The following is a 21,964-nucleotide window of genomic DNA, read 5'->3' as shown; positions in this document are numbered from 1 at the left end:
GGCACGGACAGGCCAGGAGGCCGGAGCCCTGCAGGTCTCGTTATCAGCGCCCGAGGATCGGGGCGTCGCCGCCCCGTCGCCTTCAAATCGGGCGCAGCCGCCTCTCCCGCCCCATCCCGTCCCATCCCAGCCCGTCCTGTCCTGTCCCGTGCCGTGCCGGCAGGAGAGCAGAGCCATGCTGCACTGGGGATACGACGAGCACAACGGTAGGGAACAGCGGCCGGGGCCGAGCCGGGGCCGTCGGAGCGGGCAGCGGGGCCCGGCGGCCAGCGCTTGCCGCCGCCGGGCTCGGCAGCCCAGCGCCCTCGGGAGAGCTGGGTGAGCTGAAATGCTCTGCAGCGTGAGAGCGAGCCGATTTTTGTCTCGGCTTTCTGCAAGGCAGGCGGCTGAGAGGTGTCCATGCGTGCAGCATTGCCTGCAGAGCCGGGCCGGGCTTGGCTCCGGGTCCGGTCTGCCGCGTTCCCGCTTGGGATTTCGTTCGCTCCTTCAGCTGAACAGTTGCGTGCACAGATCGAGTACGTGGCTGACAGCTGCACTGATCGGAACTGCTATTCCAGCCGAGCTTTTCTGATTCCAGCTCTGTTCTGCTTCTACTACACGGTGGGAAATCCTAGTTACTTGACTGGGTTATTTAAATATATAACTATGCACCTAAGAGGAGATGCTTTTGGACTTTAGTTGTTCAGTGGTTTCATCTTGTCAGTCTTTGAAGTCCCAAGATGGGCTCATCTGCAGGCTTAAAGACTTGGCTCTGTTTTGCATCTTCAGTCATGCAAACGCTGCTCCAGTGTGCAGACGGTCTCACAAGTCATGCAAGTAGAAATAAAAGTGTTTTTGTAAATTGTAGGCTCAACTCTGATAAAATACATGGAATATCTTATATTGTCTGTACACAAAGAAATGAAATGCTGTGACAGCAAAGTGAGACAGCTATATATTTGCATATACTAATGCCTATAAGAATATGCTTTGTGCATATTCTTAGACTTTGTGCATATTACTTAGACTTTGGAATACTGTTTATGTGTAGAAAGTACTACCTTTCCTTCCTGGCCCTCATGTTCCATCTTTTCTGGATGGATGTACTTTTCCTGAAAAACTGGGTAGTGGTGGTGGATCACAAGGATGTTGCAATGATTGGGTGTGTTATCTGCTGTTGTGCAGTCTACCTTACCCCTCCCCTGAAGACGTAAATGGGTCTTGTTTTTCAATGTTTTTTTTCTCCATATGTTTCTATGCTTTGAGCTTCACCTGCACTGCCCAGATAAGAAGTCCACTTTCCCTCCCTTATCTTGTCTCTTCTTGTTTGCTATTCTCAACTTATAGAGAGGGGAAGCGACCAGAATTTCTACTGGGGTGGCCCTGGACCATGCTTGGGGCCCTGTCTCTCCTATAAAACTCTTTTTGCTGCCTGCCTGGTAACATATTTGAGGGGGAGTTTGCCTTTCACTCCTTTCTTGGAGCCCCAGAGCAGCTGTGGGGTGGATAGTTCCTCATCAGTCCATGCCCTTCACCACACCTTTCACAGGACATTAGAGGAGGGAGGCATGGATATCGAACACTTCAGTGCTCTTCCCTAGCATCAGTTTTATTTCTTAGCTTTTTCTCTTCTACTGCATTTATTTTACTGATTTTTCTTGTTATTATTGTTTGATTGAGTGGCAAGTGAAGGAAATTTCTCTGATTCTTGAAAATTTTGTTTGCCTTCGTGGCCCTGAAAATAGTTTCTCCGAAACTAAGATTACTTTTTGCAATTCAGACAGAAATAAAGCGAAATAAATTAAATGTGGTGCAGTTATATAGTGTGGTTGACTGCCTGAAGAGTTGAAAAGACATCTGTGTTCACTCTGAGTTCCACAATTGCTACTCACTACAGTCACAACATAAATCATTATGTGCATAAAGTAAACGGGCAAATATTAAAACATACATGTCTGCATATATGAAATATCTATGTTTAAGGACATGGGCTCACTGTTAGGTAAAGAATTAAAAGATTTAGGTATTGACACTGACTGGACACCGGGTGCCTGCCAAAGCCACTGTATCACTCCTCAGCTGGACAGGGCAGAGAAAATAGACTGAAATGCTCAGAGGTTAAGTAACTCTCCAGTTACTTTCATAAGCAAAACAGACTTGACTTGGGGAAATTAGTTTTATTTGTTGTTTATCAAATCAGAGCAAGACAATGAGAAAATAAAACACCTTCCCTCCAGCCCTCCCTTTATCCTCGGCCCAACTTCACTCCTTCACTCCATAGGATTTCTCTGTGTACTCTCCTGCACCAGCTGTGGTCAGTTCATCACGTGTTGTCTCTGCCTCTCCTTTCTCTTCAGCAGCAGGACTATTCACACTCTGCCCCTGCTCCAGCATAGGGTCCCACCCATGGAAACAGCCTTCCATGAATTTCTCCAGTGTGAGGGCTTCCCACAGGCTGTAGTTTTTCACAAACTGCTCCAGTGTGGATTCCCCAGGGGACCTCAAGTCCTGCCAGCAAACCTGCTCCAGCCTGGGCTTCCAATGGGCTCCTGCCAGGAGCCTGTTCCAGTGTAGGCTGTCCATGAGGTCAAAACTTCCTTCAAGACACATCCACCTTCTCCAGTTGTGACCCTCCATGGGCTGCAGGAGGATCTCTGCTTCACTGTGCACCTCCATACAGGGCACAGCTGCCTTCCCCTGGTCTTCACTATGGCTCAGGGAATCTGCTCTGGCTCTGGGACCATGTCCTCCCCTTCCTCATGGTGTCTGCAGAGCTGTTTCTCTCCCATATTCTCACTCCTCTCTTTCAGCTGCTGTTGCACAGTAACTTTTTCCCCTTCTTAAATCTGTTACCCAGGGGTGCTAGCGCTGTCCCTGACGGGCCCAGCCTTGTCCAGCAGTGGGTCCATCCTGGAGCAGCTGGCACTGGCCCTATTGGACATGGGGAAAGCTTCAGCAGCTTCTCACAGGAGCCACACCTGCAGCCTCCGTACTGCCAGTATCTTGTCACACACCCCTAATGCAGAAGTTCTCTTTACTTTGATTACTTTGGTTACTTTGATGCACCTATTTCTGAAATAAATGAAGGCATTATTTTATTTCTGTGAAAACCTTGGCCTTTGCTTTCTTGCCACTTTTATCTCACAGTTTTGATGTTGCTTATACGTAGAGGCATAATACTGAAATCTTGAAGACTGGCTTTAGTGTGGTATCATGCATGCTTTTCACTGTTGCTCAAGGTTCCTGTCAGGATGGGAATATTCTTGCCCCTTGACTCCTTTTTTGTTTACATGTTTAGTTAAAAGGCAAATCAAAGAGTGAGTAAAGTTGAAAGGGACCACAGTGGGAAAACAATTGACTTCAGTTTACTATTCATTTAATGAAATATATGGTAATTATTTACATGTATTGTCTGTTACAGCAAAAATTTCTCTTGATCTAGTTACTACAGTAATGCTGAGGCATTTTATAAATAAAAGGGATATTAATTCATAGAATCATTTAGATTGCAAATGACCTTTAAGATAATTCAGTTGAGCTATAACTCCTTATACTTTTTTTTCTGAGAATAATTACGTCATTTCAATATCTGCTTTTTAAAAGGTGCTTAATTTTACCCATAATGAATTTTTAATTGCTTTTGTTGGAGCTCATCTTCCTGTAACCTAATATGCAATTGTATTACTTGCAAACCTAAGTTTATAAATTTAAACACTCTGTGATTGACAAACTGGGCAGTGGATTCTCTTTAGAAATAAATGATGTGGTGGGAAAGAGGGAAGAGACAATCTTGACTCCATGTTTCAGAAGGCTGATTTATAATTTTATTATATACATGATATGATATATATTAAAAAAATGATATATTAACACTACTAAAAGAATAGAAGAAAGAATTTCATCAGAAGGCTAGCAAGGAAAAGGGAATGGAATGATAATAAAATCTTGGGACTGCTCACAGCCTCAACACAGGTGGCTGTCATTGGTCATCAAGTAAAAACAATTTTACATGCTGGGTAAACAACTCTCCAGATCACATTCCAAAGCAGCAAAACCTGGAGAAGCTGAAGCTTCTCAGCTTCTCAGGAGAAAAGATCCTGGCAAAAGGATTTTTCATAAAATATGTCTGCGACAAAATGAGGATATGATCCTGTCAAGGCCAGACCATTCTAAAATAATGAATTCTCTATATATAATAACAAACTGTGAAAAAAAAAAAAAACAAACCCAAACCCCTTTTCACCTGTACATGCTCCATTTATGCTCCATTTATGCACATATAGAGGCTCATTAGAATTCAGCTGTATCCTGTAGTGTGTTCACTAGGCTTGTCTCAAGTTGTCCTGTTGATGAAATTTTTAATATTTAGCTTTAGCTGGGTAAAAACACAGCACTGTGAGGTGCTGTAGTGAGTTCTGTTTCCTGCCAAATTCCTAACTGCCTTCACTGTGAGACCTGTTTCATGAATTGGCTGTGTGCAATGCTGGTGAGTGGTATGTGCAGTGATAGTCTGACCTAAAAGTGTCAGACAATTCATTGCCTGTGGTAATGGTGTGTAAAATAAAGGCATGAAATCTTCAGAGCAGATGGTTCAGGTTTTAGTCATAAATCTCAGTCACAATAGCTTTGATTGTTAAGAGCTACTAGAAAATTGCCTCTAGCAAGAGAACGTTTTCCCAACAGCAGGAGAGGATTTCATAAGTTCAAAAATTGGTATATTAATCACTTTCATTCAGTAAAGGAAAAAATGAAAGGAGGTGAATTAATGAGTTATACTCCCTGAAAGTGCATATTTAGAAAACTGAAGTGTACATTATTTTAATATGGAGGGATCTACTTCAGAAAAAATTTTCACCCTGGAGACCCCGCTGTCTTAAATCTGATTATAGACATGTATTTGAGTATCTCTTTCAACAGTAATGGCTTTTGTTTTACAACAGTCATACACAAAGTTTGCATTGGGCTGGGATCTGTAGAAATGAATTGAGTCACAGTTTTCCTAGAGGGACAAAAGCATGGTAATTGTACTAGATTGCTAATAGATTACATAGAAAGTAATACTTGTTGATATAACCTAGTGGTATAAAATGGGCTGAAGTTTCTTGATACCTTCCTGTATGTTTTGAAAGGTCAGATGCCTGGTAGTTTGGTTACTGGTAGATGTTTAATCACCACAGCAAACCAGTATTTTGGTCATCTGAGCCAAGAACAAGTGCCAAACCAACAATAATGTCATTTTAGAACTGAATATTGTATTACTGTTAAATAATTAGGCAGTGACAGAATCACAGCCTTGGGTCCTCTTTTTGGCAACTTTGTATTATTTCTGAATACAAGTTATCCATATAATTTAATTAAAGTAACTACAGTTATTTCTGAGACAGAGCAATAGGAGATCAAGTAGTTAAGCACATAAATATATTTTTGGCTTTTCTCAGTTAAGGATTGTTAGAATTATTAAAATTAAGTAGCAATAAACTTTTTCTAGGAGTTCCAAATCATGGTAGTGAGGTATAAATTATGGAGTAGGGCTTCTTCAAATAAAATTTTGTGTTGCATCCCTAACTACAGGGTATTAGGATCAAAACACAATTAAAATTATATTCTAAACTGTAAGTAGTTAGAATATTGAATAGCTTTGATGACCTTTTGTGAACTGAGAGGAATTAAGTTTAAACAGTGTTATGTTTCAAACCAGTAGGATTTTTATCTTCTGCCTTAGAATCTATTTATTTATTGAGTTTAGTTAATGAAGTAATTAAAAAAAGTACTTTTTTTAAAATCAGGACTGAAGGCCTTTGTCTTTGTTCTGAGGTTTAAGTCTTAGGCTATTCTTTAAAAGTTTTTCCCCCTTCTGTTTTTCAGTGCTGCTCAGAGGAGAATCATTCTCTGCCCAGGTGCTGTGCGAGCTGCAGCCCCCGGCGCTGTGGGCGCTTCCTCCTTGATTTACTGCCGGGGTGCATGGGTGCTTTTAGCACCTGTGAGTTTCACTTCTACTGAAGTCAAGGAAAGAAAAATACCTAACAGCTTTTGATGTTAGGCTATTAACCACTGCATCGTACGTTTTTGTCCTTTTTTGTCATGATTTTTATTTAAGTGCTAAGCCATGCAGAAAGACCCAAACCCAATTTTTGCACTGAGGTCAGTTATCTTCAGTATAGGGAGTTAGTTATGAGGATTTCCAGTGATACAGATTTTATTTGACCAGGTTCTGATGCTCATATTAAGTATTTCATATATCCAGTCTCTCAATTGATTTAATATGCTTTTTACCCATTATAAGCCTGGGGGAAAAACAAGTTCTGTGTTCTTCTTAATACTGAAAGATTGTTTGCCCTGCAGACTTTCACCTTTCTCTTTTTCCTTTCTTCTTTCCCCTTGCTGTCCTCTCCTTTCCATCCTAAACCTTATTTTCTGTCTTTATAGAATATATTCCCCAGGCTGTTCATATTTTTCTTTACCCTTTTATCCAAATATAGTTAAACAATGGCACATATACTCTAATTGTGAATTATTGGGAACTCTCTGATGCTTAGTAGGTAACAACAGATAACTCACACATCTTATCAGTGAAGATTTTCTTACTGTTTTAGGATGTTATTTGCTATTTTCTCATATCCATATTATTGATTTATTAACTTTTCAGGTTTGGCTGAAAAGTTGGCTTAGCCTCCTTGGAGAGAGGAAGGTTGAGATGACTGGTATTGATTAACAGTTTCTTTAGTCCTATAATTTCTACCCAAGTTGGGTCAATGGCTCTGTGTCTGGAAGATCTACTCTCATCAGCTGAAGGCAGTAGAAATACAAACCTCATGCAGACACCACTGTCCTGAGTGTTCCTGTTATTTGATTTTGGCAGTGCTACACTAGTGTGTGTGTGTGTATGTGTGCCTGTGTGCATGGACACTTCATGATTAGAGGGTGGCAATCTCTCTTCTTTGTGACAGCTGGTGTGCACAGTTGGTGGGCTGGGAGGAGATGATCAGAGGTGCAGCAGTGTGTTCAGGTTCCAGGCACTGCCATCAAGCTCCAGGAACCACTCAGCATTTTTTGACATCTCTCCATCTCATTCAGAGTGATTGGTGCAAGATGTGTTCTCAGGTCTTTTGCAGTAAATGAATAAGGCATAAAAATTTCTGCCTAGAAAAGAGGCAATCCTTAAAGACACAATGAGACGATATTTGGCAAAAATGGCATGTCAAAAATTTATTGGGACATAGTGCCCATGGATACAGGATGCCTGACTTGAGTGAGCATTTGTTGTGTCTTGTGCATAGCTGAGTCTTACCTGGGAATAATTGTCTACATACTGTGGCCTTTTTTAAAGGTGCATGCAAGGTACATGGAGGGGTCTGGAGACCTGCTATTGCAATATGATGCAGCAAAAGTAGCTGAATGTTTTATCTGTGTTTTCCTGATGCATCCTTTCTGAATTTAAAAGATGTAGATGAGGACAATTCAAGTAGAGTTTTCTTTCATAACAATGAGGTTGCTGTCAGCAATTTAGACTTCTCCTCCAATGCATTGCAGGGCCTGCCCACTGGAAGGAGGTTTTTCCTGTCGCTAATGGAGACCGTCAGTCACCCATTGACATCAAAACTGAGGAAACCAAGTATGATCCCTCCCTCCGTCCTCTAAATCCCAGTTATGATCCAGCTTCTGCTAAAATCATCCTTAACAACGGGCACTCCACCAGTGTGGAGTTTGATGACACCGTCAACAAATCAGGTTTGTTCCTTTACTCTTGCACTGTAATTTTCTCCACCAGTTCCTAAACAGAATGCCTACAGCCTGGACACGTCTCACTGCTGGGTGTGAACTCCTAATAAACAGTAAGGCTTTGCTCCTCTGGATGAGAGATTCCTTTTTCCCTGCCTTTCAGCATGATGCAGAGTGGGAACATATTTGGACACAAGTTCGAGGTTGTGTTTCTCAGAAAGTGTTGGGATTCCCTACTTACAGGAATGGTTTGATCCACCTGCACCAGCTGGATAGTGCCAGCTCCTGGTTTGAACAGTGTTGTGTACAATTTTTCAAATGCTGCTCTCTCTTTCTCACTGCAGATGAATCCTTTGTGTCTCATTACAGGTTCATTCCAACTGAATCACTCAAATCTCTTATTTAGCTGCAGGTTTGGTTATATGTTTTTCCCCTTTTTATCACCTATACTCGGCCTTCTTATGACAATAAGAGCGAATACAGAACAAGTGAAATAGATCCCAAGTAATCCCTTTTCTTCTCTGAAAAGTATTATTGCCCAAGTCTTTTCCAGGAGTATGTAGCTTCCCTTTTTGCAAACAATAATTCTTGTTTAGAAGTTCTCTGATGTATTATAGTCTTTGTAATGTTACTGCCTTCATCTTTGAAACCTTCTCTTGGATTTTGGGCAAGGTAGCATGCACCTCTTCAAGCTGTAGGAGTGCAGAATCTTCAAGCAATAAAATAATTTTGTGGCTGTGTGAGGCTTAGCTGAGGATTCAAGGCTATAGTGTTTTCATAAGCATCAAAGCCAGAGAGAGACTAATTTTTTGATGACCCCTTAGTCCTGAGGACTTATTAGCTCATAGTGGCAAGAGGGAGAGACATAGATGAAGACAGCATCATGTTTTTGTTTCCTGAACAGTCTTAGGTTTAAACTTTCTGTCAACATTGGATGTTGCCTGAAAGCCACCAGCTGACCATCAATGATCAGTCTGACCTTGTGTCAGATGCTGCGGAACTTCCCAGAATTAATCTCTGCTTCGAGCCTAGTAGATGCTGGTGAACTAAAGCACATCTCTTAGAAAAATACACAATCTTGATTTCAAATTTTCCAGCGATGCTGAACCTACCACAGCCTTTGGTAAGTTGTTCTAATTGTTAATTACCCTCACAGTTTAAAAGAAAAAAAAGTTAATGAATGTGAATACACCAAGAACCTCTTCCACTCTCTTAACTCCTTTCATGAAGTGACAGGGCCTGAGCAATATTTCTCTAGGCTTCTCCTGGTACCAAAGCAATGGTTATGCGGTCCTCCTCTCACTGCTTTCCCCAGGTCGTATCTCCATGAATGTAGTTCATATTGTGTCAAAGCACTGACAGATGTTGATCAGATAATTAACAGATGGAATACCCAGTCTCCTTCGCTAGACTCCATATCTTCTATGCATGGACCAGATTCTTCAGTCCACAAACATAAATTGAGTAATTCACTATTTCCCCTAGTATTTGTCACTGACAAACTTTATCAGTATTGTTTTTGTTTTCTTTCAGGTCATTGCTCAAAAAATACTGAATTTTCTAGGGTCCAAATTTGGCTTCTGGGGCACCTCTGTGAAGTAAGAACTCCTGCCATGTGTTGGTTTCATGAAAACAAAATCAAATTAATTGGTACTAAATACATTAGCATCTTCTAATGCATTATTAACTGACTCCCATACGAACCATTTCCTCACTTTGGTCAACATTGGAACTGGGCTTTGAAGTCTGTAACTGTTTGTGTAAGTCTGTTTATGCTGTTTGGTACCACATTAGCTCCATTCTTTGAAATTGCTCCATTGATCTTCTTCCAATATTTTTAAAAATTCAAGATACTGATATTTGCCTTAAAAAATTCTGAGTACCCTCTTCCTTAATTACTGTTGAAATTAAATGGTTTTACCATCGCTGTGTGATGCGGCACAAATAGATCAACAGGCCATTTTCCACAGTTTTCAGCATAAATATTTCATGCTGGTGCATTTCTACATAATAGTTTTTCCTCAGCCAGTTAGAACACTGATCTTTACACTTTTCTAGGATCATTTGCATCTAAGTTTACAGTCCTTAAAAGAAAGAATTTTAAACTGCCACTGCCCCATCTCCTCTGTTTGCTAAGTTTATAGGCTGTGTAAACGCATGTTTTTTGAGTTAAAGCTTTAAGGAAGTTAAATATTTTTCCCCAGAATAAACAGTCCTAGTTCTTTTTCATTATCCAAGCTACTTGTGTTAGCAAATAGGCAATTTAAAAATTCTTCTTTTATCCTTATTTGGTTGATTTTGTTCCTAAGAAAATGTAGGTTTTGCACTAAACCTAGAAGAGAAAAAATTGCTATTGTCATCCCTTCTGCTCTTAATTTAAAAAAAAACATCTGGTTAAATCTCCCCTAATTTCCCCTTAAAATTTCTGTGATGAGCCAGTAAACTATTCCAGACTGATCCCAAACACTCAGAGGACATACAGAGCTGGGCGAGTGAAGTGATTTGTTTTGCTGTGAATAAGGAATCTCTCTGGGTACTGTAATTCACATTCCAGGCTCTGTGAGGAGATATTTTGATTCTAAGTCTGACAAGAAAATTGTGAGTGCTTGCAAAAGCAAAATAATGAAAAACCCACCCATATGCGTGTTAGTTTGAATAGAATTAGAACAGAACAGAATAGAAATAGAAATAATAGAGTAGAGGAGAAGAGAAGAGAATTCTTTCAGTTGGAAGGGACCTGCAATGATCATGTTGTCCAACTGCCTGAGCAGTTCAGGGCTAACCAAAAGTTAAAGGATGTTGTTAAGGGCATTGTCCAAATGCCTCTTAAACTCTGATAAGCCTGGGGCTTTGACAGCCTTTCTAAGAAGCTTGTTCCAGTGTTTGACCATCATCATGGTAAAGAAATGCTTCCTAGCATCCAGTTTAAATCTTCCCTGGAACAGCTTTGAGCCTTACCCATGAGTCCTGTCACTGGATACTTGAGACAAGAGACCTGCAGCTCCCTCTCTGCTTGCCCTCCACAGAAGTAGAGAGCAGTGAGGACACCCCTCAGCCTCCTTTTCTCAAAACTAGAAAAACCCAAAGTACATAGCTGCTCCTCATAGGATATGCTTTCCAGCCCTGGCTAATTGTCAGTAATATTGCAGTTGTGTAATGCACATGTAGCATTGGCTTAATTTTATTTATGTTGATATAAACTCCTTTTCCTCAGACTTCAATCTGATATAACTGGATCTAGTTGCAAATGAAGGAAAGAGCCCTGAAAATTTAAGCTCCTCCTATTTTCCACCAAATTTCAAAGATTAAAATAAATTCTTTTGACATTAATTTTTTATGATCATGCTCCTTATTCATAAAACCTATATTTTGAGCTTAATTTCTTAGTGATTCTTTTGAATATAATCAAGAGAGGAAACTCTTGAGTGTTGAAAAATAGAAGTATTTTCCCATTCTCAGAGAAATATCCAACCTTGACAATAACAGCATACCCTTTAGTTGGCCATAACCCACTAATCTGCCCATAAATGCAATTTTCATAGTCATATCCTCGACAGGTGAGGGTTTCTGTAGCACTTCCAAGAAATGGAAAGCCGTCTGAGACAACTTATGAGCAGGAGCAGAGGAGTGTCCGAAGACTGAAGTCTGGTGTGAGGTTAGAGGATATGGATAGAGACTCCATTCTCTCAGTGAAGCCTTTTCCTCTGTTTGGATTTCTAGTGCTGACTGGGGGGCCACTCAGCGGGACCTACAGGCTGCGCCAGATCCACTTCCACTGGGGGTCCAATGATGAAGCTGGCTCCGAGCACACGGTGGATGGGATGAAGTATGCGGCAGAGGTAAGGCTTTACATGGAGTCATCTGTACCTCTAAGCTTGTGACTAGTTTTCCATTACAAGAGTAATGTTGCCCTTCCTCTTCCTGCTTTTCATCTTCCCCTCATTTTATTGAAAAGTGGTCTTCCTGAAGTGTTGCTTGTTTGGTCCTTTCTCAAAGGAGAACCTCTTTGAAAGCTTTGCAGAGGATTAAAAAAGGAGTACAGAAGACAAGAGCTCTATAAGAGCGAGACTTAATGTTCAAGAGTTATTTTAAACTTTGTCTTTCATTGTTTCCTCCTTGGAGAATATTTTCAAAGTCATCTTCAATGACAAACCACAGAATTATTGTATTTGGGGCCAATGTATTGTAAAGTTTATGCAAGACATAGGAATGTTGCATTTTGTCTTAGCAATGTGGTGGTTTTGACTTTGAGAACCATGGTTTAATATCTGTGGGATGCCTGCTGTCTGTGGGGATTGTGCTTCAGTGGAGGTGGTGCACCATCTGCTCTGGCATAGAGCATTCACTCCTGCTCTGTCTCCTTTGTATCTGAGTAATCTGCAGGAGGAAGTTCTCAGTATGACATTCCTCTTTGCAAATGGAAGTACCATGGAATATTTTCAGGAGATTGAGATCTTTAAAAACATGTGATTCAGACAGTGTCAGAGTTTTCTGGGGTTAAAAAGTAAAAAGTATAAAAATAAATGGCCAAATAAAAGGCATAATACTACAGAAGAAATAAATGTAATGTATGCACTGTGGTGTGATCAGATTTTACGGGAAATGCTATAAGAGATACTGGTCAGGAAAAAAAGATCAATTTTCTAACACTAATGGGGAAAAGTGACATTTGCAGTGTTTAAAGGCTTATGTTTTCCACAGGAACCAGGTGAGATGGAATATAAAGAATTAATAGAGGTGCTTTAAAACCATTAAGTACCAAACCCAAATTTCTAGCTGAGAAAATACATGTTTCCCATCTAAGAAACCAAATGGAAGGAGAAAATATCTCTGAATTTCTAGCCAGTCTAAAGGCCTTTCTGTTACCTGTTGGTTGGGTAACCCTCCACAAGAAGCTCTCTAGATGTCACTTTGGCTTTGGGATAAGAAACTCAGAATTAAAACCAAGGCTTCTGAATATTGTTCACACAAAAGAAAATACCTCAGAAGGAGACATGAAGATGTTTTCAGTGCTCACCTTTGTAAGGAAGATGTGCAAGGTTTGAAGAAAAAGCATTGACTGAATTGAAGAAAGAATTCATGTACAGGTAAAGAAGACTGCAAGGTTTGCCCCTTAAGCCCTCCAGGAAGCAGAAGAGACCCATGGCTCCATTCTCTGTGACAACATACGGGCTGATCAAAGTCTCTTCACAAGCTGCAGTGACACCACGGTGGTAAGACAGGATATATTCCTTAGAGAAGTCACAAGCCATTGAGAACGTGTCTGTACCCAGAAGTGTTTCACACTCTGTTTAGGGGCTCTGGTTTTTGGTGGGTTACCTTCTGTGGGTTTTTTTGGCAAAGCTATGAGGGAGTGGGCTTTTAGTAGCTGTGGGAATTTTGTTGGGTTGTTTTTGATGGTGTTTTTTTTTTTTTCCCAAATCCACAATAAAGGTAATTTCTGACTGAGAGTATCTGTTTCCTTTTTGTGTATGAGAAAATGTAATTGCTTAAAAGTTGTTCAGCATAGGTTCTGTGAATTTATAATAGGGAGCAGTGCAGACACTCTGAACTCCAGGATATTAATGCACTTAAGAAAGGTTTAGTGGACTATGTTCTCCTCCTGGCTTAGTGTATAATATTCGTAGCAACTTTCCTTCAAGGATTTCTAAAGCTGTGAGACAGCATGGGTGTCATCATCGCTGTACATGTATTATTATTGATGACAGTGGGATTCCTTACTTGCTGCAAGTAATGTTTCAGCACTTTAAAGCCCAAATGCTTAAAATATTGATGTCAAGTAAGACCAAGTAAGAGTTCCATTTTATAGATATGGAAATTTGAAACTTATAGAAGTTAAGCAAGAATTGATATTTAGAATAAAAATCTTCATACTTCTAGGTCCGTATTTCAGCCATACAGCCATGTTGCTTCATGTGGAAATCTTTTAAAGCAGATTTCAGTTTTCCTAAATTGTTCTTACTTTACTTGTCCTGTACATGCTGTATTCCAAAAGGAAGTCCTTTTTTTCATGGGTTTGTCCCAGTTTAAGTCATTCAATGAGTTGCTTTTCCTCATTCTTGAAGTTCAAAATCTGAAAAGATGGTCACCAATTTTAGAAAAGACAATCTCATGCCATGCTTCTGAGCATCTTTAACTAAAAATTATGTGTAATAAGATTTACTAATCCATTGAGGATTCGTGAAAGTAATTAATGTTTGTGAAATAGTCAGACCTAAGTGCTGTGTGAGTGTGCTCTCTCCAGTTTGGCAGCCAGACCATTGCTCAAGGCTGGAACAACCTGGAACTTCTTAGGAACCAGGAGCTCTCGTAATGAAGAGTGGTCAGGAATTAGGAAACCTAATTTTTAAACTTAAGTAGCATGGAAATAGACATCACAAGCTTTTCCTCTTCCCTCCTGGCTGGGTGGTGTTTAAGCTTCTTAGGCAAATATTATGGGACACTTCCAGAATAATGCATGTTGGAAATGCAAATGCTCAAACCTGAGATAGTCAAGCTGCTTGTAAGGGCATCACTACTAATAGTCATAGAAAATAACATCTGAAAAGTGTCAAAAATGAAATGCCGATGTTCCCTTAAGCTAAACAAGGGAAAAGGGGTCAGTGCAAGTTTTATGTGTATTTGCCTATTTTCTAGCTATTTATGTGGATGATTAATGCTGCTGAAAGCTTGATTAAAGAAAAAGAGTAAAATAATAATGACATCCTCATGAATTCCAATCATTTTTTAAAATCAGCTGTACTAAAAATGGATTTTAAACCTCCAGTTATATAATCATTGGCTTTTTTTGGTCTTAACTTCTCAGTTCAAAATCTGGGGACCCAACAGCAATTTGATAGGCACTGTGGTATGCCGATTGCTACTAAATTTTTAATAATCTTAGCCACTGGAAATGCTTTTGCCATTTGTGTGAACTACATATTTACTGATTTCATGAATTATCTGCATTTAGAACACTGAATGATTCTGCATACAAAAGAGTTAAATAGGATGTCAAACCCAGTAAAGTTGTAATATTTATTTGCCACTACTTGAGTTCAGTGAGCGTTGATGCTGTCTGTGTCTTTTGCTTTCCAGCTTCATGTGGTCCACTGGAATGCAGAGAAGTATTCCAGTTTTGTTGAAGCAGCTTGTCAGTCAGATGGACTAGCAGTTATGGCTGTATTTCTGAAGGTAAGAAGAGAATGCTTCAGCACTCATAATAAATCTGCGTTATAAGCTCAAAGAGATAACAGTGATGGTTTGTGTAAGCATCACTAAAGAGAAACTTGTTTTATATTTATTTCCTTCGTAGTGTTTATCTGCCAATATAGAAAGCTGGGGTTAAAAAGTGCTTCCTTTAAGAATAAAAATATCAGCTTAATAGATTTTTCAAGACAGTCAAACTCTTCAGTTTGCCTAGTCTGCAAGCCCAAACAACATTAGATGTGGAACTTTATTCAGCTGCCCCCATTTGGATCCCAGTAACTTGTTCTTGACTAACATGTTCATTTAGGGGGATAGCTTGATTTAAATAGTTTTTTAATGGCTTGTTTCTGAGCTGGTCATTTCTTCTAGAAAATAATAATAACTAAATAATGCAGACCCAGAAACTGGAGAATTTCCTAATAATTATTTTATACCTTTTTTGCCTTCTCTCCCTGTTCTAAGATTAGATTTGTGCAACAGCTTCACTGAATTCTGTATGAAGAAGCAGATGGGGAATTCTCACAATCTATGGCAAAGGACAGGGCTTTGGTAAATTCTGTGGTTTCTGGTGGCTGACACAGCTTCCTGAGAGCAGCTAGTACTGGTGCTGGCACAGTCAGAGAGCCATTCCGTGCCACAGTTGCAAAGAACTGCCTCAGCAGTTCAGTAATTCCGTCTTTCCAGTTTGCATTAAATGACTCAAAGGAAGTGTCACTGGATTTCTTAGCACGCAAATTCAGTTTGTAATGTTCTCACGTAAGAACATTGTTTTCAATGTCATAAGCAGTTTAAATTTCTGATGTCAGTCTGTAACTTTTAATGTCCCACATATTAAAACATGAAAGATAAATCATTTCTATACCCCTGTAGTGAAAAGTTTGTAATTCTTTTGTGGCTGAAGTAATTACTATGAGTAGCCAGAATACTATTAGCAAGGGAGTGAATCTTCTTTATGACCAGTATTATTTCTAAGGACCAGCTAGTCACGGGCTTGCACAGAAGATGCATCAGATATTTCAGTCACTCCAGTTATATAAAGCAGTTTCATTATGCAGTTGCTTTTTTATTAATTTTTATTGCTTTTCTCTAGAGCTCCAGTGTTTCTTTTTTCTTTGGTGTTAATAGATTGGTGAATGCAACCCTCAGCTGAACAAGATTACTGACCGCTTGGACACCATCAGAATCAAGGTGAGCAAGTGCTTCTAAAAGAATACTAGCTAATATTGGTAGTTGCTTTTGTTGGTCAGGTTTTTTGTTTTTTGAAACATGGCTGCTACTCCCTGTACCTTCATGTTTCCTTATCCCCAATGATTGATACCTAATTTGAGTCAGTTTATGTGCATTCTGTTTAAGTTGAAACTAAGTAGACAAAACATAGTTTTTACGCAGCAAAAGATCAGAGGAAACAGCGAATTCCTCACAGAACCCAGTCTCTGATATATCTGTTGCTATGAAGATAGTAACAGGGGAAAAACATACTTTATGGAAAGCTATAAAAAAGATGAGGAAAATACTTCCTTCCTTGTTTTGCTGAGGTACAGGATGAGAAATAACCTATTGCTTGTGCAAGAGAAATTAGCCAGACTCCCAACATGATGTTCAGACAGACATCTGTGGTCTGGTGTCCAGTACAGGGGGAAACAGAAGTAATCCCTTGGAGGAGCGAGGAGGGAAGCTAGTGGCAGTAACCTGTGGGGTTACTCTGCCAGCCCCACAGAGACCATGTTGAAAGTCTTACATCTTTTGTCTTCTCCCCACCACTTCCATCTCATGGTCATCTGTAACTTAGGGGAGCCTGTTCTAACATGACGCCTCTCATGGTGTCCTGCTGGCATCAAGGAAAGTCACAGCAAAGCTGTCTCTGAGGTAAGACCTCATCAGAAGGGCGGTGATGAGGACCTCCTGTCATCACCCAAGATGCTGCCAGCCCACCTGATAGTGGGACAAGCTCTACCTCCTTTGGTGTTATTTACCCTGGCCTCTTGCTTTTAAATAATATTGCCCTGGTATTTTTCTTTTATTTCTTTCCAGGGGAAAAAAGCACTATTCACAAACTTTGATCCCAGCTGTCTGCTTCCCAAGTCCCTGGACTACTGGACTTACTTTGGCTCTCTCACTGTTCCACCTCTTCTTGAGAGTGTCATCTGGATTGTTCTGAGAGAGCCCATAAGTGTTTGTTCTGAACAGGTATCTTTGGATTTTTCACTGCTATAGAAGTGTTGCTTTTGTAAGAATGGAAATTGTAAATGCCACCCAATATTATGGGTGGCACTGCAGATGTTACAAGATTTTCAAAAGTCAAAATTTTTCTATCAAATTTATTCTGACTAGTTGCCTTTCTTGCTGTAACAGCTATTTGTTATTAATTTTTAAAAAGAATCTGCATACACTAACAATTAGGAAACAAAAATAATCCATATGGAACCTATAAAAAGAGTTCAGATGATGCTTAGAAATTCTGGAATTCCAGTTGATTTAATTATTTGTATATCCAGCTCAAACCTCATCTTTGGCATTTTTATCTGGCAGACAAGTAGTAAATGTCTTCTTCCATTCTAAATACATAAAACTTGATGAATTTATGTAGAAGGAAAGTTGTTGTGATAAGTTGATGTTTTAGGAAAGCTGTGATTCCACAAAAAAGGGTCTATTTGCCATTCTTGTAAAAGCTTCATGCTGTATCTTAACTTGGCAACAGTGACACCCAGCGGGCTGATCCTCTTAGGTGTAAGGTATTTCTGAGTAGAGAACACATAGCAGAAATGGTGACTTCAGTCTTTGCTATAAGTGTTAAGACAGTTCCCTGAATGGGTTGCTGGTTGGGAAACCTCAAATTTCTGTTTACAACTGATTGGAAGTAATTTATTTGCTCAATGTGTGTATTTTTCTCACCTATATCTCTTCCTTACTCCTCTCAATCTGGTTTTGTAAGGCTTGCTGCAACTGTTTGGATCTAGGATTGGAAACTTGTGTTAAGGTATCAACTTTCCAAAGATAAGCCATTTCTCAGGTTAAAAGCTTCCTATTTGGGCAAATCTGTAATAAATACATTCTAAAATGTGAAATGCTGTATACAAACAGCCATGTAACAGGCTCAGGAACATGGTGTAGGAAAGTGTCCAGTATATCCTTTATTAGTAATTTTTCATAAACTTTAGCTATATCTTACGTATTAAAGTAGAAATTGCTATATTCTTGTCAATATAAACATGCATGCAGCTAAAGTGTTTCCACTAATGTCCACCACTGTGATTGTTCAGTCAGCACCTGACTGATACTGTTCTACCATTTAATTTTATTCCTCAAGTTTGGATTTCTTTAGGGCTTTAGAGTTTACTACAGACTTTTTGTTGCACTTTTCAGGTTGGAAGAAATTTAAAATAGATTTTAAGCTATTTAAAAACTTACAGGTCCCTGAATACAAACGTTAGCTTCAGAATGGGGTGAAGCAAGGTAGCATTGATATTTTTTGCTCTTTATGTCATTATGATGCAATGTGCCATTACGACTAAATGCTGTATTATAATGGAATGGTTTTGGTACTGTCCTACCATTGGTAACCTAGGAGGGAAGTAAAGTGATATATAGAAATAGTAACTATTGTAAAGATTAGGAATTAAACAAAATTCTATACTTAGGTCAGAAATCATCCTCAGATTTCCCAAGGTTTAGACATGGAGCTCTGATGGGGTTTCTGCTGAGAACAGCACATGCTGAGTTATGAGTAAGTGCTTGTCCTGGAAGTTATAAGTTCTTCACAATGAAAGAATTTAGAGTCTCTTTTGGTTTGAGTAACTGCTAGAGGCAGAAGCTTTCTGTAGCACCACACCTGCAATTCCAGGTTAATTGTGAATATCCTCTTTGAAGAAGGAAACATACACAGAATGTTTGTATGATAAAGAAACATAATCTTATCTTTTGGCAAAAAGCATTTCAGAATCTCCAAACTATGAAATCCAGCTAAAAAGGTATAAACACTCCCTGGTTTAGATCAGGTTGTGGAAGACAAAGTGTGAATAAAGGAAACAAGTAATCCTTATGCACAGTTTCATGTATTTTGGGATATTTTCTCAGTAGTAATCCCCCTTTTCATTTACAAGGATAGAAATGGTGAAATTGCCATTCCCCCATGACTTAATAAAATACAGTTCTGTTCTTTCAGGTGGAAAAAAGTGACAAGTGTCTTTATTATTTACATGCTTTTTCATGAGTATTTGCATGAGAGTTTTCTGCTGAACCTGATGTGTCTTTTGGTTACAGCTGGCCAAATTCCGCAGCCTCCTGAGCACTGCTGAGGATGAGGTCGCCTGCTGCTTGCTGAGAAACTTCCGGCCTCCCCAGCCCCTGAGGGGACGAGAAGTCAGAAGGAATTGAAGGAGTAAATCCAGAGTAGGCTCCCTCTGAAACCAAAGACCAAATTCGTTTTAGTAGTTAATATACTTTGTGATGTTTAATTTCTTTTTGTGAGTTGTTTTTAACCAATAGGTGTTGTTTTGTCAGTGGTTTCCATGCAGTCATTTCTCACACATGTATGTCTGGAATTGTCACACGTTCATTGATGTTAACAGGTCTGACTGGGTTTGAGTGCGTTGTCTTGGAAGTACTGAGGCATCAGCATTGCATACACAGAGGTCACTGCTAAAAAAATGGTGAAGGAGTTGCCCAAATTTTGCCACCAAATTACTGAACAGGATCCTTGGTATTATTGACAATTTGGGATGTTCTGGGATTATTCCTCTGGTCTCTAACATAACATTTAGCTTCTGTATAAACCTCACATTGCAGTTCTCAAGGAAAAAAGTTTCAAGGATGATGTAATTTCATTGCTGACTTCTGCAATACCATATTTACGTTCCTACAAAAAGTAGTAATGACTAGCAGCATTTAAGTAAGACAGATATTTATATGATCCTGTTATTCTGGCTGCTTCATAGCAGTAATCATGTAATGATTGATAGTTTTTTAAAAAGCAAATAGTAAAGATTTTGTATATTGCAAGATTATGTCAGGTAGATTAGGTATTCCTGAATTTCACAATGTCACAAGATGAAATTGTCCTGAAACCTGAAAACTGAAAGGTGGAAGGGCATAGAGGGAGCTGTTTGTGCCTAAATCCAGTTTGTTGCATTTGGTGAAACATAAGGGATTATTACACTATATCCATGTAGCATCACACTTTTGCCCCTTAAAATCAAGAGGCAGGGGTAGCTGTTGTTCCAGACCATTGCACGCTGCAGTGTGAACCACATGCTGCTTACCTCTCATCTCACTGTGCAGCACAGTACTGCCCAGGTATAGAATGTGTCAAGGTGCTGGCTGATGTTCTGCTGTCATAGGTGAACTTCAGTGGTTGCACTTATATTCCAAGACCAAAGAGAATAGTCAGAGACAGCCAAAGAAATTGGAATCAAGTCAACATCTAATAAAAAGCTCAGCCCTCGGTAGCTATATGTTGAAACTTCTGTCTCTATAAGTTGACTTGAGGCAGTGTTTCTCTCAGGACCCTTTTTTATCTGAATATGATTGGGGTGTTTTACACCAAATATTTTTATTAATGAACATGCCATAGGATGTAGCTTAGGATAGAATTAGATTTACTCTCAAACTGTGAGAACTATAGTGAAATCCAGTGAGTGATACCTGAAGAGGCAGCTAGAGGTTTTACTGGCAGCAACTAACACCAATCTCTGTAGTACTTATGATAAATTCATCTTCCATAACTGCTCTCCTTTAATTAATTTTTAAATAGGTTTTATATGCTCTGCCTTTTACCTCAATGGGTCATTTGATCTTTGATGAACAAACACGAGGGAAATCACAATTGGGATTGACTTTATATGCTGTTTTAGAACAATAAATTAGATATAGAGATATAGGTATTTTATCTTAGTTGAAGATATGTGGAATTCTTTGTTTTCTCCTCCCCAGAATATAGCTATTATATTCTGCAAGGCCTCCCTATGCCTTTTGAATATTTTCTGAAGAACACAAACTTGAAAGAAAAAAAAAGGCATTTAGCAGCACTAAAAAGAAAAGTGAGAGTGTGTTGTATAGTTTTCACTCTCTTTTTTGGACTTAGGATTGGATCTCATATGTTTCCCTGTTATGTGAGTAGCTACAGAATGTGGAAAAAATGTTTACAAATTGCAGGAAGGATACAAAGGATTTGTTGGTCTCAGAAGAGAAAGGAATAAGGCTACTTCTTCATATTGTGAACAGAAGTTTTACATATTTCTTACATATTGTAAACAGTGGAGTTGATTAATTCTTTTATATTTATAAGGGTTTTATCAAAATAAAATATGGATTTTATGAATGTGTCTTGTATTTTCTATTGAAGAACCTAAAGTTTTACAGAGAAGTCTATACTTTTATAATTAACAGCTGCAGCTTTAGGTTTGGAAAAAATTGTCACCCATCATTTGAAGCCTGTCTTTGGGTAGTGTACTATTAGGTATGTCTTTATGTTCCAAATAAAATATTTTTGGTAGTGGTAAGACATGTAATCCATTCTTCAAGTTTCTGATAGTGCATTTTTGAATTATTGATGATTTTTATAGTTATGCTAATAAGTCTTAGAGGAAGTCATCATTCAAGTAATTCCCCTTTTGTGGAGATGCCATGTTCACGTTAGATTGGCCTAGCTGAAAGTTAGTGGTGGCATCTGAAAAAGAGTAGAAATGCTCAGTTACCTGAAATCCTTTGGGAACAGCTTCTCAGGTTACCTGAAATCCTTTGGGAACAGCTTCTCAGGTTATCCATCCCCTACAACTGTAAAGTGAGAATTTGGACACAGTCTCAGCTCTGAGCCCTTGGTTGCACCTCAGTCACTAATTTCCTGTGTGCCCAAGCTACAACAAACATCAAGCAGACTACTCAGTGTGCTCCCAGAGAATCTTATCTCAAATACGAGCTCCACATTGTCCTCTACAGCACATGAGGCTGAAATATGTCATCACCCCCAAAACCCCTGCAGCCACATGTCCCTTTGATCAACTCTTAACTCTCTGACACACTTGGAGCCTTTATATTAAGAAGAACGAAATGCTCAGTGACCAAAAAAAAAAACATAGAGTGT

At 39.3% G+C, this 21,964-nt stretch overlaps 1 protein-coding gene across 2 annotated transcripts; it reads left to right on the top strand.

The window, feature by feature from the left end:
- The first annotated feature begins 131 nt into the window (after positions 1–131).
- LOC131562170 (carbonic anhydrase 13-like) lies at positions 132–21,182 on the top strand. 2 transcript variants are annotated; one of them, XM_058811747.1, is made up of 8 exons: positions 132–206; positions 7,510–7,707; positions 9,423–9,458; positions 11,419–11,537; positions 14,776–14,871; positions 16,012–16,074; positions 16,918–17,073; positions 19,147–21,182. In XM_058811747.1, exons 1-8 carry the CDS (start codon positions 176–178, stop codon positions 19,258–19,260), a joined length of 813 nt encoding a protein of 270 aa, XP_058667730.1. In that variant the 5' UTR covers positions 132–175; the 3' UTR covers positions 19,261–21,182. The 2 variants fall into 2 exon arrangements, with proteins under 2 accessions (XP_058667730.1, XP_058667722.1); XM_058811739.1 differs by lacking the exon at positions 9,423–9,458.
- Positions 21,183–21,964: the final 782 nt, after the last annotated feature.

Source organism: Ammospiza caudacuta, chromosome 1, assembly GCF_027887145.1.
Source record: "Ammospiza caudacuta isolate bAmmCau1 chromosome 1, bAmmCau1.pri, whole genome shotgun sequence".
In the NCBI taxonomy this organism is placed as follows: domain Eukaryota; kingdom Metazoa; phylum Chordata; class Aves; order Passeriformes; family Passerellidae; genus Ammospiza; species Ammospiza caudacuta.
The sequence above is the reverse complement of the archived record's forward strand: the minus strand, read 5'-3'. Positions and strand labels throughout refer to the sequence as shown.